The 15,302-nt window shown below is 40.5% G+C and overlaps 3 protein-coding genes across 4 annotated transcripts in view; 2 read left to right on the top strand and 1 right to left on the bottom strand.

Annotated features, from left to right (window-relative positions):
- LOC109536294 (myosin-I heavy chain) overlaps positions 1-9,838 on the top strand; it is a 27,223-nt gene extending 17,385 nt beyond the window's left edge. For both annotated transcript variants that reach the window (XM_019902451.2, XM_048667652.1), the window contains 28 exons: positions 238-395; positions 449-691; positions 743-935; positions 992-1,256; positions 1,316-1,522; positions 1,578-1,781; positions 1,837-1,991; positions 2,049-2,265; positions 2,324-2,559; positions 2,671-2,826; positions 2,910-3,070; positions 3,137-3,410; positions 3,926-4,080; positions 4,135-4,263; positions 4,327-4,557; positions 4,610-4,839; positions 4,899-5,085; positions 5,179-5,343; positions 5,408-5,573; positions 5,629-5,898; positions 5,954-6,127; positions 6,192-6,350; positions 6,415-6,658; positions 6,716-6,978; positions 7,040-7,335; positions 7,390-7,629; positions 7,682-7,942; positions 8,005-9,838. In XM_019902451.2, the coding sequence (XP_019758010.2) occupies positions 238-395; positions 449-691; positions 743-935; positions 992-1,256; positions 1,316-1,522; positions 1,578-1,781; positions 1,837-1,991; positions 2,049-2,265; positions 2,324-2,559; positions 2,671-2,826; positions 2,910-3,070; positions 3,137-3,410; positions 3,926-4,080; positions 4,135-4,263; positions 4,327-4,557; positions 4,610-4,839; positions 4,899-5,085; positions 5,179-5,343; positions 5,408-5,573; positions 5,629-5,898; positions 5,954-6,127; positions 6,192-6,350; positions 6,415-6,658; positions 6,716-6,978; positions 7,040-7,335; positions 7,390-7,629; positions 7,682-7,942; positions 8,005-8,094 (5,729 nt within the window). In that variant the 3' untranslated portion in view covers positions 8,095-9,838. The remainder of the gene's footprint in view (positions 1-237; positions 396-448; positions 692-742; positions 936-991; positions 1,257-1,315; positions 1,523-1,577; positions 1,782-1,836; positions 1,992-2,048; positions 2,266-2,323; positions 2,560-2,670; positions 2,827-2,909; positions 3,071-3,136; positions 3,411-3,925; positions 4,081-4,134; positions 4,264-4,326; positions 4,558-4,609; positions 4,840-4,898; positions 5,086-5,178; positions 5,344-5,407; positions 5,574-5,628; positions 5,899-5,953; positions 6,128-6,191; positions 6,351-6,414; positions 6,659-6,715; positions 6,979-7,039; positions 7,336-7,389; positions 7,630-7,681; positions 7,943-8,004) is intronic.
- A 155-nt stretch (positions 9,839-9,993) lies between these two features.
- LOC109536299 lies at positions 9,994-11,983 on the bottom strand. The gene is made up of 2 exons (XM_019902460.2): positions 11,073-11,983; positions 9,994-11,016 (listed from the first exon to the last, which is right to left on the bottom strand). The coding sequence occupies exons 1-2, from the start codon at positions 11,581-11,583 to the stop codon at positions 10,646-10,648; spliced, it is 882 nt and encodes a 293-aa protein (XP_019758019.1). The 5' UTR covers positions 11,584-11,983; the 3' UTR covers positions 9,994-10,645.
- A 134-nt stretch (positions 11,984-12,117) lies between these two features.
- Positions 12,118-15,103, top strand: LOC109536296 (asparagine synthetase domain-containing protein CG17486). Its single transcript, XM_019902453.2, has 6 exons — positions 12,118-12,373; positions 12,439-13,432; positions 13,535-13,749; positions 14,186-14,269; positions 14,354-14,511; positions 14,725-15,103. The coding sequence occupies exons 1-6, from the start codon at positions 12,311-12,313 to the stop codon at positions 14,903-14,905; spliced, it is 1,695 nt and encodes a 564-aa protein (XP_019758012.1). The 5' UTR covers positions 12,118-12,310; the 3' UTR covers positions 14,906-15,103.
- Positions 15,104-15,302: the final 199 nt, after the last annotated feature.

Genomic DNA, 15,302 nt, shown 5'->3' with positions numbered 1-15,302 from the left:
CGAAACGTCAAGGTAATTTTTCAAATTAATTTCTCTACTAATTGGAATTTTCTCTTACAGCTTAAGCCTAAGTGTGTCGCAGGATACCCTCTAAATTTTTGAGGCGAAATACCCAAAAAGAAGTTTGTAAAAAATGAATCCGCCTCAACAATATAGAACTTATCTACAATCTCATAGTTATTGCATACTATTTCCTTGAAATATTTCTAGTTTTTGACTGTATTTCTTCTGTTTCAGATGGGGAAAGATCGCAACTCACCAAAGATGATGAAGGCATTCTGGAAATTTTATCCAAACTGCTTGGTTTGGAAATCCAGAGTATCCGTCAAGTAGTGCTGTTAAGACAAATAAATGTCCGGGGAAATATTACGGAGATTCCGCTTACAAAACAGCAGGTGTGATCGCATTAACAAAACCCTTGGCTCGGCAGTTAATTATTTTTTTTTAGGCTGGAGAAAACCGTCACGCAATGGCCAAAGCTTTATACTCCCGAACGTTTGCTTGGTTGATCAATCACATCAACAACTGCATCAATCCAGGTCAAGACTCTTCCCGATTTTTAGGCGTGCTTGATATTTTCGGATTTGAAAATTTCGCCGTTAACTCGTTCGAGCAGTTGTGTATTAACTACACCAACGAGAAATTGCACAAGTTTTTCAATCATTACGTTTTCGCACTGGAACAGGATATTGTAAGTGCGGACTGTTTCCACCTTCACTTTTTGCTAAACGGAAATTTTCAGTATCAACAAGAAGAAATAAGCTTTAATCATATTGCCTTTACGGACAATACGTTATGTTTAGAATTATTGGAGAAACCGCCTAGATGTATTTTAAGACTGCTGAGTGAACAATGTCACCTACCCAGAGGTTGTGATGCTTCGTATATTTCCAATTTGCATGCAGAATTCGAGAATAATGAGAGATATGTTAAAGGCAAGAGCACATGTTTTAAACAAACTATTGCTTCATGAAATTTCATTGTTCTGCAGGTGACGACCGTAGGAGATGGGAGACTGAATTCGGTGTTAAACACTATGCAGGCTGTGTAACGTATAATGTCAAGGGATTTGTCGATAAAAACCGCGACGTTCAGCAGGACGTTTTCTTCGATATCATTTCTAGAAGTACCAATGAATTCGTGCAGGATTTATCCACGTTTCAAGATCTAGCACAGAAAACGCAAACCACTAACGGAGTGGGCACGGTTTCACGAGGAACCAGCAAAGGAAAACCCACAGTGTCGGATACATTCAGGTAATATTTCACTGTTGACTTTACAACCCGATTTATTTCGAGCATTTGCTCTCATTCAGGCATCAATTGCAAGCTCTGGTTGATGTGCTCCAGTCGACCACCCCCTGGTATGTAAGGTGTATCAAGCCAAACAAAGACAAACTTCCAAACGACTATGATGACGCTTTAGTCCTGGACCAATTAAAGTATTTAGGAATGTTAGATATTATTAGAATTAGAAAGGAAGGATTTCCGATTCATATGAATTACGAAGACTTTGTTATAAGGTGATTATTCGGGTGAGTAATCCATATGAACCAGCTTAAAGTCAGTATTCTCTAGGTATCACTGTCTGTCCAAAAATCGCTTGCCTCCGGACGTTCAGAAGGCGTCGCTCTGTCTAATAGAAAGCTACCGGCTTCCTAAGACAGAATGGCAATTGGGCAAAACGAAAGTCTTTATGCGATCTCACATTCACGAACCACTGGAGGACACCAGAAATAAAATGATTAAGGCCAAAACCGTTCTTATCCAGAAAACATGGCGGTAAGCTCATTTGCAACCCGATCAATCAACAATTCTCCTGACTGTGCATTTTTAGAAAATATAAAGCTAGGAAAGAATATGTGAAAATCCGGGACGCCATCCTGAAAATCCAGCATGCTTACAAAGGGTGGAAACTACGGATAGATTTTTTGAAAAAAAGAAGAGCCGCCGTTGTAATACAAAGCCACTTGAGGGGTGTATTCGCCAGAGGTGGTTCCGACTAATTTTCACATTTTTTCATTGCTGAAGCTCCCGGTTTAATTGCAGAAGTGGCAGCCGCTCTAAGAGAAATGCGACGAGTAGAGGAAGAAATGCGCAAACGAGAACGCCTAGAAGAAGAAAGAAAGCAGCGAGAGGCTGAACGGGACGCGGAAGCGGCAAGGCTGAATAGAGAAAAAGAGCTGGAGTCCGAAGAAATGGAAGCACTGCCGCCCCCGCCCATCCCCATCTCATTACAAAACGGCGATCTAGAGCAAAGCGAAAGGTGCCTTTCTTATAATGTCTAAATGTCCCTAATTTCTGACCAATTATTCCCGTCGCAGAGCCGCCGAGCAAGAAATAGCAGAGCTTTCTCATATGGCAGAACAGCTTAAGCCACATATCAATGAAAACGCCACCGAATCTGTCGATCTGGACAACTTGTTTGCGTTCCTCTCGGATGTTGCACCTCAAGCCAACGGCCGCACCAACATAATAGATGAGATTGGGGAAAAAATGAATGAGCTAGTGGAAGACTTGGACGTCGAATTAGAAACAGTGATACAGCAAGAGTTAGAAGGTAGGTGGAGCATGTATTGAAATGCGGTTGCTTTTTCAAAGCTCGTTATTTTCTTATGTGAAAACCGCATGCTGTCGATTTGGTTGATTTGTTTTTGCCGTAAATCTCCAGGTCTTGCACAAGAACAGCTGACTCCAGTGCTTCCAAAAATGGGCCTGCCGAGTCTTCCAGAGCCAACCGGGCCTCCACCGCCCCCGCCTCCAGCCTTCCAATCGTCTCCAGAGACGCCGATAGCTCCTCCTCCTATAGAAATTCCTCCTAAAGAAGGCAAGTAAAATTACAGTCATTTTCCATTCTTAATGCCTTAACATCAGTTAATCATGACAGTCTTACAACATGGATTTTTGCAGGAAGAAAATCAAGAGACGAGCCCATCTACGAATCGGTCTTGCCTAGAGAAGATTCAATGCTTCCATTGTGCGTTTCACCTCCTCCATTGCCAGCGCCTCCCAAATTGCCTTCTGAAAGTCCTCGACCCACACCGACAGTGTCCCGATCCAGCAGTTCTTTGGTAGTTTATTTTGCATTTTTTAATTTGCTGTTTGAATCAAACTAATTGAATGGAATCAACTTACAGTCGCAGCATTGGAAACACAACAATCACGAGATTCCAGTTCAGCAGCTGCATCAGAACAACAATCAGATCACGCAGCAATACCAGCAGCAGCAGGTGGACAAATTGCATCAAATTGCCAGCAGTGAAAGGGAGCAGAGAAGGAAATTCAGAGTCGAGAAGAAGTTGCAGGAATTGAGCGAAAACAGCGAGAAGGAAAACCATTTGGACGAATTGCACTATGACATGGTTGAATTTGCTAATCAGCACTTCAATGCTCACGAGAGAAGTCCTGAAGGTACAATTTGCAGGTTTTGTGCATATTTCAAGTTCAAACATCTGAGTGACTTTTCTGTTTGTAAATACATGCGATATTCAACTATTTATCTGCAATTTTTGTTGTCATCCATGGCACCCAAATGAATCCGAATTGGCACGTTTGTCTTCGTCATTGCTGTAAATTACGCCGAGATTTGATTTGTTTCATTTTTCCTGATCCGATTACCTATAGATTGACATAATTTATCGTAGTACAATGCTTTCGGTACAGTAGCTGGCACCATTTAGATCCCTCAGTCACTGAAAGGTCACTGTGCAACACTATTACATACTTTCTAAATTGCAGGCAACAAGCGACTCTCGAGTTGTTGTGGCTTGTTCTTTTCCTGCTGCACGCTTCAGAAAAGGTACCAAAACGTTAGTTTTTTAAACAGCTGTCTAATACTGGAAGCATTGTATTGCCTTTTAAAGTATTTGTACTGATGAGGCAGTGAAAAGTGGGAAATGGCACTTTTGAGTGTATCGATGTTGCAGGTACGATTATGGCAACGCTAACGAGGAAAAGGCAAAGTTCTGAAATGATCCCCAAATACGAAATGGTCACTTTTTACAAAGGAAACACAATCCCCAATTCCCACATGCATTTATATGATCCAGATAACGTTAATGTAGCTTGTACTATTTTTAGAGTAAGTCGGCGAAATGTTTAATCCACCACGGTTTTTTGAGAGTTGCCTTTGCAGGATTTATGTAAATATATTCGGGGTGAGCTTAACACGGACAGGGAACTTTCGGTTATCCAGTCAATAATTGGGTTTGCGCTGGAACGGGAAGAGCTTCGAGACGAAGTGTTTGTGCAGTGCATCAGACAGGTAGGTGTTCCGCTATTTACCATCGAAAAATTAGAATTTCTGATTTTTTTCTTCTGATTTTAGGCCACAAATAATCCGAATACCGACTCGGCCGAGCGTGTTTGGCTTTTGTTGTGCCTCTGTGTTGTTTCGTTCCAGCCATCGAAATTGCTGTACAGATATTTTATCTCGTTTTTGAAGAAAAACCTCACGCAAGATGGCAAAGTTGCTCAGTATGTTCAATGGTGTTTGGACAATTGCAATAATAACAAAATTACTGTTCGAGAACATTCTCCCTCGTCGGTTGAAGTAGCAGTAAGTTGTCTATCCACTCTAATCCGGCCCGAGGAAAATGTTTGTGTCGTAGGCAATGAAAAGATTAGGAACGATTGTTTGTCGGTTCTTTTTCTTGGATGGTCGTACGAAGGCAATCGATGTTCATCCTACAGATACGGCCCAAGACGCCGCTAGGAAACTAGCAGAACGATTGGGGCTCAGAAATTTGGAAGGATGGGCCATCTATCAGAACAGACCGGATGGCGAGGAGCACGTTCGAGCTCACCATTACTTGTATGATATAATTGCGCAATGGGAACAGTACGTGTTTAATTATTTTCTGAGATAGTGGGGGTGAACATTTTTTGGGGTTTTTTCAGGAATCAAAATAAACTGACTCCTCCAAGCGGCTTAGCGACCTTAGGGAGACGAAGCGCGCCGGGTCTAAGTGGCGGCGAAAATCGATTCATTTTTAGACGAAGACTTTTTAAAGCCACTCGCGTGCTTAGTCAAGATCCAGTCGAAGTGAATCTATTATATGCTCAAGCCGTTCATAGTGTAGTTAAGGCAAGTTTTTCTTTGGCCAAGATCAAAAGCTTCATTCTCGGAACCTGAAAGTTGTTCTTTAGGGTTAGCAATTGACAAAAAATGTTTTTGTAGCGAGATGATTTTCCAGTTACCGAAAAAGTAGCATTGCAATTAGCTGGATTGCAGGCACAAGTAGCATTAGGCAATCCGAAAGACGACAGCAAACTGGAGTATTACACTGATATAGACACCTATTTGCCTTATCGCATATCAAAAACCCGTGGAGATGATGTGTGGGTAAGAAGACTTTTCCTTCTCTTTCTTGAATCTTTGGAATTATATTAATCTGGTTTTTCCAAAGGTGCCAATTATTGCTCAAGCTCACCGCCAATATGGAGCAAACCGTTTAGAACTGACTGCAAAAGCTCTCTACCTCACCTGCGTCATGCAGTATCCTCTGTATGGCACTACGATGTTCCCTGTTACCTATAGAGGCTACTGGTCGTATGGAAATGCTTTAATTTTAGGTGAAGACACGTTACTCAATGCCGGTAGCAATAATGAGAAAAATGTTTGATTTAGGTGTAAACTGTGATGGAGTAATGCTGATCAAAAACGACGACAAATTTGTATTGAACGAGTTCCGGTATCAGGATATCGAAAGCATTCTTCTCGATCCCAGCGACAGTTTCATAACGATCACTCTTCAACGATCAGTGGGGGAAAACAATCATAAATGTTACGTGTTTGAAACCAAGCAGAAAAACGAAATCGGCTCCTTGATCGCCAGCTATTATCCAGCTCTGGCCGGATGGATGACTGAAAGTGAAGCGCCGCAAAAACGAGTGAAAAGTGAGCATCTACACACATTCCTCGTCTACTATTTAACATCGCCTAAAATGTTTAGGTATAACAAATGAGGACAGAGTGCGGCTCTATCACAACCTGGTTAACTGTCGTCGGTCCTTAGTGGATCACGACATACTGAGAAAACCCACCGATTCATCGGGGAGTTTTCTGAGAAACACTCTGCGCAGATTAAGCAAGCATAAGCTGGACAAGCTCAGGCAAGAGCATGGAGGTAATACGCAGTGAATGCTGTTGGCGATTTATGCACTTACGCTCAAGCCTCGTAAATATTCCAGGTGACACAAGCGAAACGTATAAAGGCTTCCACCATGCTTTCTGGGCGTTTAGCAAACAGCCATTGCTTCAGAGCATCAGCAAAATGCCCGAGGCCGAAGAACAAGTAATGCTTCAAGTGTTCCAAATCATTCTCACTTACGCTGGCCTTGGACAGAACGGTACTCACTCATGGTGGCTTCAACAAAGACTGTTTAATTTGTACTTTGGTCGCATCGCTTTCAGGCGAAATCATCAGAAGAGTTGAAGACGAGCACGTTTCCCTCCTGCAAACCATCTTGGAAAGATGCATGCGCAAAGAGTCACTGCTGTGTGAACTGTATCTGCAACTGATCAAGCAAACCACTGATCATCCAGATCCGAACTCCAGGGTGAATCTCCGGCATTGGGCTCTGTTATCGTTGTCCTGTTCGGTTGTGTTGCCCCCTAACAAAGTCATCAGGCGCTATTTGATAGGGCATCTAAAAAGGTACATTGATAAACGCGTGAGTGCGAAACTATCAGGGTTTACCTGTTTTGCTTTTAGATGTAGTTCTGACTATGTAACTGAAGAAGGAAAGTATGCAAGGTTTGCAGAAAAGTGCCTATTAAAAACCCAAAGCACTAGACGCAGACAATGGCCCCCATCGCGAGAAGAAATTCTCTGTACGATCAATCGTCGGCCAGTCTATGCCAGGTTCCATTTCATGGATGGTCAATATCATAGCGTCGAATTCAACCCATCAGCAACGGCGAATGATGTGTTGGAAGTGGTTCGAGATAAAATCGGCCTTACTGAAGAGGCCAAAGGTAGGTTTTTTCTTCACATTGCTCGATAGTAGGATGTTATTTAATACAATGTTCTTATCAGGTTATGCCATATACGAAGTGTTGGGGAACTCTGAACGGAGCCTGTCTGCTGAGGAAAAGGTGGCCGATGTGATGGCAAAGTGGGAACGATACAGAGCCGCTTCAACAGCGAATCAGACTACTACCACGGGGACGGCAAAAAAAGTGCGCCCGCAGCATCATTTCTTCCTGTTCAAGAAGCATCTGTTCATGGATAATTACATCAATTTAAACGATCCAGTTGAAAAGGAGTTGTTATATCACCAAGTCTTGCACGATTTGCGCACGGATCGGTTTCCCATTACGGAGAAAGAAGCTGTAAGTGATTTAAAAGAGTTGTTGATAGATCTGTGCAATTTTGGGTAATTTTAGATGATGTTGACTGCCCTGCAAGCACAATTGGAGTTGGGCGATTTTGACGAAACAATTCACGATTACCGGCCGATTTCTTGTCATTGTCTGCCGGCTCGAATGGTGCCTACAGTGCCTCAGGATGGAGTGCAGATGCACCATCAAAGTCTCCGAGGCATGACGCCCTCAGAAGCAAAGCAAGCGTTTTTGAATCTGATCCAGAGTTGGCCGTTGCATAAAGCCACAATCTTCGACGTTATGGTAATCGATTGAAATTGAAATGAATTGTGTTGATTTAATGTTGTGATTTCAGCAATCATTCACCTCAAATTGGCCGCGAGTTTTATGGCTAGCAGTCGACCAAAAGGGCCTTCACTTGCTTGAACATCGATCGAGAAATACGCTTTGCACATACGACTATAACAGCATTTTGTCCTATTCGCCAGCCTTGCAATGTTTGATGATTATCACTGGCAGCGATCACAAGCAAAGCAAAGTGATCCTAACTACTGCTCAGGCATTCCAGATAGCTACTTTGGTTAGGGAGTATATGGAAGTTTTGCATGAAAATATGGTAAGCTGGTTCACGATCTGTGGCTATAGGCCGGTACGTGTTACTAAGTAATTTTCTTACAGGTTGAGATGCGAAAAGTGGAGCAAACAAGAAGCAGACCTGTTAGTGCAATACATCCGCATGCTCCGTTGGTGCCGCCGCAACCCAGCTAGAAGAGGGTCACATTCGCAGACGACGTCATCAGAACTAGCTGCTACTAAGTTGGTCAAATGGCCAGTTTTGCTTGGCAAAGTTTGATAACATATTTCCCATTTAAATACGCAATTTTTTTATGTTTGATTCATATTGTTCCGCAACCAATTGGCTTCAATAACTCGCAACGGCAGACAACACATTGCTAAGCAAATACTGCCGGTTTAAAGTATTTTGTAAATCACTGCCAAATGCCACAACGATACTACTGCCATAAAGAGATTATAATAATGCATTTCAACCTTCCAAATGGTATAAGGGGATCAATTTATGTGATCATGCGATCAATTGCACATCGGTTTTTATTATTTTCAGCTCATAATCGAATGTTTTAAAACCATTTATAAAAAAACATAGAAAAACCCTTAATATTACTGGTATTGATTGTTTCGCCTCGTCGAAAAATCGTCTCAAGAAAGATTTAATTTTTAATGTTATTAAATTTTACCAAGCGATACTTGCAGTTGTCTGCGAACACAATATTGTTAAGGTATAGAGTAATTGAGAGATAGTCGTTGGTTGAGGCTTTCAACGGTCAAAGGATGCTTGCTCTTTAATCAACCAACTGATCTGATCTTTACAAAAACCTTTAGTTGGTTTGCTTTTAGTGAATCCTAAAGTATTAAACTATTTCTTCGTGAACGATCACGTGCAAACAAGTTTTCTGAGCAAGTTACCAAGTCATTTGAGAGTACAGGAAAAAGGTCCACAGAAATAAAACATCAGTGTTTTTGAACAAATTCCATGGCCAATCTTATACAAATTTAGGTGGTAAATTGGATTTTCAAGAAACTGTTTTTTGCTTTGGCAGGTTCTAATTGGTTGGTTTTCTATTTATTTACCATGTTAATTGAGGTATTTTCATGGAAGTATCGCAAAACGATTGAATGAACAATAGAAAATTCAGCTATTTTACTTACTGTGCAATGATTTCGACTGCTTGAAATAAAATCATTGTACATTGTAAGAAGGTGATTGAATGTTAGTCTACCTAGATTGATTACTTGTAAAAAGACTGAATAGCCCAAATGTTACTTTCAAGAACAGTTGGTTTGTCCTGTGAAATGCAGGAAGGAGTTAACAACTCAATTTCCCCTATCTATTATAACTGTTGTTCAAATGATTGCACTTTTTATCGCCTGAAATATGGTAAACCTTTTGAACAGCAATTTCATAATAAACCAATTTTCACGAAAAACCAAATTCTCTGGTTCTCAAGTTAACCGATAAACTTAAATATTCAAATAGAATATAACATTGTTTGACTTTAGTAATAATAATAATATTAATATACAAAATGTTAACGCAACCTAGTCAAATGTACATATTATATGCGATACAAAGTTTTATTATTGTACAGATGTTATATTGTGTACGCACATTGTTTTACTGTACCCAGTTTTTTTGTGTAGTTCAACTTTCAGTAATTTGTGATAAATTGTAGGTAAATTTAATAATAGAAAAACGATCAGATGTTCGAGTTAGAAAGCTACCGGGACAATGCAAATAATAGCCTTGCGTCTGATTCAAGATATCGCATAATTAATTAATTTTTGCATACATTTTTTGAACAGAGGTTTTCTATTGTTAAATTTCGTTAGGACTCATTTTGTATATGTTTTTATACTTGCTTATTAAGTTATATTGCTTTGTGTCTAAATATTTATACTTATAAGTGTGAGAATAAAATGGCTCATTAACAAAGGAGTTATTACTCAAATAAAAAAGTGGCAGCAGTGGAGAATCACACCACTCCTGCGCTATTCCTCAATGAACCCAATACGAAATTGTTATATGATGAAAAACCTCATCAGTTTGGGAAACGCTGTGCTACAACTTTTAATGGATTGAAGGATTTATGATTTTTGAACAATTTTATTAAATAACATTATTTTTATTAGCTATTCAGTAGGAATTATCTACCTTAATACTTCTTGGCGAAATCATATGTAAAACATCTTTCCCGCATTAAAATTAAACTCTATTGAATTCTGATATTATGCCGACTATGCTACTAACAGAAATACTAAAGATTCAGATTTTTTGCACAATTTCAACGGCATTAACAAATTTTGGCAAAGTCTAGCCAATCTGATCTGCCAGATGCAAAAAAAACCTAGACAGAATGCTGTTAAAGTAAATTCTACATTTATTTGTTCTGCTCGTGATAATATTGATTCATTTCAATTGAAACCCGTAGATTTAACTAAAGATAAGTTTGAACAATTTGAAAATGTACACTTAACATTATTCTGGTCTCAGTCTTATGGTCACAGCATGTGAAACTAAAATATACACTTAACACTACCTATGTTAATATCACGTAAGTAAAATTACAAATTGTTGACACAAAGGGCCTCAAAGGCGGGGCAAAGTGTCTTCATTGATTGTATAAACTGGCTCACTCGGCATATTATTAAAGAGCGTATTTTAAGTGCGCGGGAAAGTGTTATACTGGCAATACAGTCAGCTATTTTAAAAGTAACATTAAATTAAAGTTGCCACTGTAGATCACATTTTAGCAAAGGGCTGAAACTCTTTGATCAATTCAGCCAATTTACTCGAATCCGTACAGGCTCCTGTTTCCAGTTCCGCAAATGATGGCTGTAGGAATGGTAGGACAGGAAGACGCTTTTCCTTTTGGGAGCGTTTCATCTCTTTAACATCGAAAGTGGACATTTGTCGCGCCAAACGTTCAGATACGAAATGATCATTGATCGATTCGCGATTATTGTCGTTGAGGTTGAAAAGTTTTAAAAATAGCACTTTGTTTGTGCTGCAGATGTACGTGACTTTACCGACGAGACAGTCGGTGGTCACTAATTTCCACAATTCGTCCGCGAGATCCACTGGCCACGAATCTCCTTCCAAAGGCCCTAATCCTAAACAGAATCAGAATTAGTGTTGCTTTCAAACAATATAAGATATACAATCTTACCTTGCAGACTGGCTCGAACTGCAAACGCTGGCACATCAAACATCGCCTCGGTCATGAAATACAATTGATCAAGGGGCACTTTGGCTGTACTGCCATAGTCAATCAAAAATACAAAACCCAACGTTTGGGCATCGCCAAGCAAAGGCACATTGGTTAAGATGCCTCTGTAGAACCGTGTATCAATGTGAACCATACAGTACATGTTCAGTTTAAGGTGTTCGAGCGGAATTCGATAATACCTCGTGTACTTTTTATAAAAGTCGTGCATATAGTGGTGGAAAGCATCAATTTCCGCGATTCTGGTAACGATCCAGAAATGTGAAGGGTCGTATATGTGGGTCACTTGAACGGGATACGATTCGTCCAGATTAAAGTTAGTAGAGTCGAAACATGAACTTATCTTGCCAGCACCTTGGAAATTGAAACTCCAATCGTCGACAATGTGGTTGGGGGGCTTAATGTCTACTTCTTTGGACATTTTAATCGATTTATCCACACGCGCACTACTCATAGATGTTCATAGAACTGTATACACACACACTTTTATATAAAGTTGTTCCTTTTAATCTGCGAATCAGACTGGAAATGTTCAACTCACAGACTGTTCAATAGTATGTAGTCTGTGGTTCAACTGATGCACAACTGATGCGGAAACATAACCCATACATAGATAAAGACAAGTACCAGAACTCAGAACTCAGAAAGACAAGAACCCATACACGTCTTTATCTATGACATAACCAACCGAAAACATGACTGTTCAAGCGTGAAGTTAGTCGTAGGAGTTTGCTTTAATGCCCTGTTGCCAGTGGAACCGTGGTGCAGTATGCATTCCATTGTTGCTGTTTGGATAAGACAGTCCGAGAAAACATATTGTACATAATTTTAGATATTATAATCCTAGAAAAAAGGGCGTTTTTACCCCGGGCCATTTATCTTACTTGAGGCGAGGATGCATTTCTAATTTTCGGCGATTTAATGGCCTACTTATAAACTATTGTGTAAAGTAGATATTAAATTCTGTAATCAATCAAGTCATCGGTTGAATCAATTTTTTTAACTTTCGAGGCAAACTTTCAAAGAACACAAAACCCATTAAAGTGAGAAAAATTTCCAGTTACCTGAGGAACTTTTAAATTCTAAACATAAATCCATTGTTGCAAACCGTCTACAGCCCCCAGAAAAGAAGATCGACCGGAACATAACGGCTTCAAAGTGACATTTTGTTGACTTTCATAATGTGCGGGATATTCTGTGTTTTAAATAGCTTTTGTAATAATTGTGATAACTTGGTCAGCCAGGTAAATACCGCATTGAATTCGCAATTTCCTTAGCATTCAAACACAATTTTCACGGATTGTTTCAGCTGATATTCGAGGCCAATATAAAGAACCGCGGTCCGGACAGTTTTAATTTTAAAGTGCTGTCCCTACAACAGAGCAGTCTTGCGTTTGCCTCCAGTGTGTTGTGGCTGCAGGGCCAGACTTTGAGCCCCCAGCCGATCGAAGATCCCGAGTCGGTTTTTTGCTACAACGGGGACATTTTCTCTGGCCTAAATGACAGCATTCAAAAAGAGAAAGGGGACACGCACTTGTTTCATTCATTTCTCAAAGAACACATTTCCTCGGACTTATTAAATGGGTTGGGCAAGTTGCACGGTCCTTATGCGTTCATATTTTTCGATAAAACCAACAACAAGCTGTACTTTGCCAGAGATCGATTTGGAAGGCGCAGCTTACTGCTGGGGCGAAATGAGGAAGGCGACACTCTCGTGCTGACAAGTGTGGCCAAACGGAATACCCAATTTCGATTCATCGAAATACCCTCGATAGGTGTGTTCTGTTTTGATGTGCTGAAGAACAGCTTTGAAGTGGACTTTTGGCCCTACAAGAACAAAAACTTTTATACCAAATTGAAGGAGCTGGAAGCTTTCCTGAAAACCGACATTTCAATTGCGAGGCCGGCATCTGAGGGCGATTGTGTGCCGGACGATTTGTCGGAAAATGCCAACTTGGTTCTACTAAGAGGTCTAAAACAGCCAGAAAGCCTTGAAACCTACACGATATTTACTGAGCTTCTGAACTGCCCGACATGGAAGAAAAACGTGTATACTCTGAGGAACTTACTGGAAAATGCTGTGCAACAGCGACTAGCAGCCCAGCCAGAATATTGCAAGAGCTGCATTGCGGAGAAGAAACTCTGCAAGCATGCAACAACAGGAATTTTATTCTCCGGCGGAGTAGATTGCGCTGTTCTCGCGTCCCTTTGCGACCAATATGTGGACAAACAGCGGCCTATCGATCTGCTGAATGTTTCCTTTGAGGAGGCAAAGAATTACCAATCACCAGACCGAGTCACTGGCAAGTAGCAAGGCTTAAACTACTATCATTTCTAATGTGGTGTTTTAGACTAGGGATTAAAAAAACTGCCGTGGGCGTTTTGCTAAAATTATAATCCCCTAGGACTGGAAACGCTTGAAGAGCTAAAAGCTCTCTGCCCCCATAGAGACTGGAACTTTGTTGAGATTAATGTGACTAAAGAGAGCTTAGATCAGGAGCGAGATAGACACATTGCTGACCTGATATATCCACTCAATACCATTCTGGACGATAGTCTGGGGTGTGCGTTATGGTTTGCCAGCAAGGGCCAGAGTTCTCATTATGTCTCATCTGCCAGAGTAAGTTTCTAATCGAGAAAATTTGCGAGTTGATTGAATATCAGACACTTAGGTGCAAGATTATGCCAAAATTTCATGTTTTCCGGCCCGTTTTTGCTCATATCTCGGAGGCAAAATGAGCAAGAACGTTCATGTGTACATCATTCTAGACAGAAATAAATGGCCTTATTAGAAAGTGAACCATGGATGGGGAAATGTTGGCAGTTTTCTCAAAAAAGACTTAAATTCAAGAAGTTTTAGATTTGCGTGGTTTTTTTTTGAGTTGCAAAATCCACTTGAACATGTCGCTGCTTTTTTCGAAGTTTCTCAAGAACCATCCGAGCCACAGAATTCGTTTTGGCATCGTTGGATAGAGAATTGAATGGTAGCGGGGCCATGACCCCCATGACCCCCCCCTGAATCCGCCCTTGGTTGATACCACTGCATATGTTTTCAGATTTTGATTGTTGGAATGGGTGCCGATGAATTATTTGGCGGATACAGAAGGCACAGGACAGCCTTTAAGCGATATTCCTGGAAGGTAAATCGAGCAACTAACTCAGTTGATCAGTCAACTGCATATAACTGTTGAAGAATTTTAGGGAAATTGTTTTTTTGATTTCAGGGGCTGCAAGAATCATTGGATGACGACTGGATGAATCTTCCATATCGTAATCTAGGACGAGATGATCGGGCTGTATCAGATCACGGTCGACAGCTGCGAACGCCTTATTTAGATGAAAATGTGGTGGATTTTGTTCGGGAGCTACCGAGCTGGGAAAAGTAAGTAACGATTTTGGTAGCGGATGTTTGGATAAGAGCCAGTTTTTTTGCCACACTGCGCTCTTATCCGAACACCCGGTGCACCTTAAAGCAAGTCGCGAGAACACCGACAGTTCCTAAAAGCGAAAATCCGGATTGTCTTTAAAGTACATACTGTTTGTCCTCCAATCTCCTGCCGGTCACTCGGGAATTAATTTTTGGTGGGATTGTTAGAACATATCCAACCAATGATCTTCCTGAGGGCTTTGGAGAAAAGATTTTGCTTCGCTCCCTGGCCTATGAATTAGGGCTGCGAAACGCTGCAACGCTCAAGAAACGAGCTCTCCAGTTTGGATCGCGAATAGCCAATCCAAAGGAAAACGGAAAGGACATATCACCTAGGCTGGATACTTAAGTAAGCCCTAATTAGGGCGGTTTGTTTTTCCAAACACTTTCAGCTTTTTACTGTTTATATATGCGCAATTTACTTAATCAGAGGTGCATGCAATTCGTAATAATTATTTATTCTGCAATATACTAAATGCTCGTATAACTTGGTATCAGATTGTTGTTGGTTTTTTCTGTAATTCGAATAATAAAACGTTGCTAATGACTGTTGATTTGGAATTTCAGCCCCCAGTAGTTTAGATTTAGAGTGATTTAGATTAGTAGTGTAAGCATAAGAAGCTCTTGCAAAGTAGGTATTTGAATTATATTTTTTGATTGATTTTGCAGATCTCTTCAGCTTATTGTAATCTTACTTACCATTCGATTTTAATATCGGTGATGCTTCTTTGCAGTTGTTCAATTTC

The sequence above is a fragment of the Dendroctonus ponderosae genome, unplaced genomic scaffold (genome assembly GCF_020466585.1).
Source record: "Dendroctonus ponderosae isolate FM_Combo_2020 unplaced genomic scaffold, Dpon_F_20191213v2 Dpon_F_20191213_6, whole genome shotgun sequence".
NCBI lineage: Eukaryota > Metazoa > Arthropoda > Insecta > Coleoptera > Curculionidae > Dendroctonus > Dendroctonus ponderosae.
Note: the sequence above shows the minus strand (reverse complement) of the source record. Positions and strands in the feature narration are given on the sequence as shown.

Bases quoted from the DNA above. Each gene is read 5' to 3' on its own strand.
- LOC109536296 (XM_019902453.2), top strand. From the start codon at position 12,311: ATGTGCGGGATATTCTGTGTTTTAAATAGCTTTTGTAATAATTGTGAT. The intron at 12,374-12,438 runs GTAAATACCGCA...GGATTGTTTCAG, and splicing joins GTGATAACTTGGTCAGCCAG to CTGATATTCGAGGCCAATAT. The intron at 13,750-14,185 runs GTAAGTTTCTAA...ATATGTTTTCAG, and splicing joins ATTATGTCTCATCTGCCAGA to ATTTTGATTGTTGGAATGGG.
- LOC109536299 (XM_019902460.2), bottom strand. From the start codon at position 11,583: ATGAGTAGTGCGCGTGTGGATAAATCGATTAAAATGTCCAAAGAAGTA. The intron at 11,017-11,072 runs GTAAGATTGTAT...GATTCTGTTTAG, and splicing joins AGTTCGAGCCAGTCTGCAAG to GATTAGGGCCTTTGGAAGGA.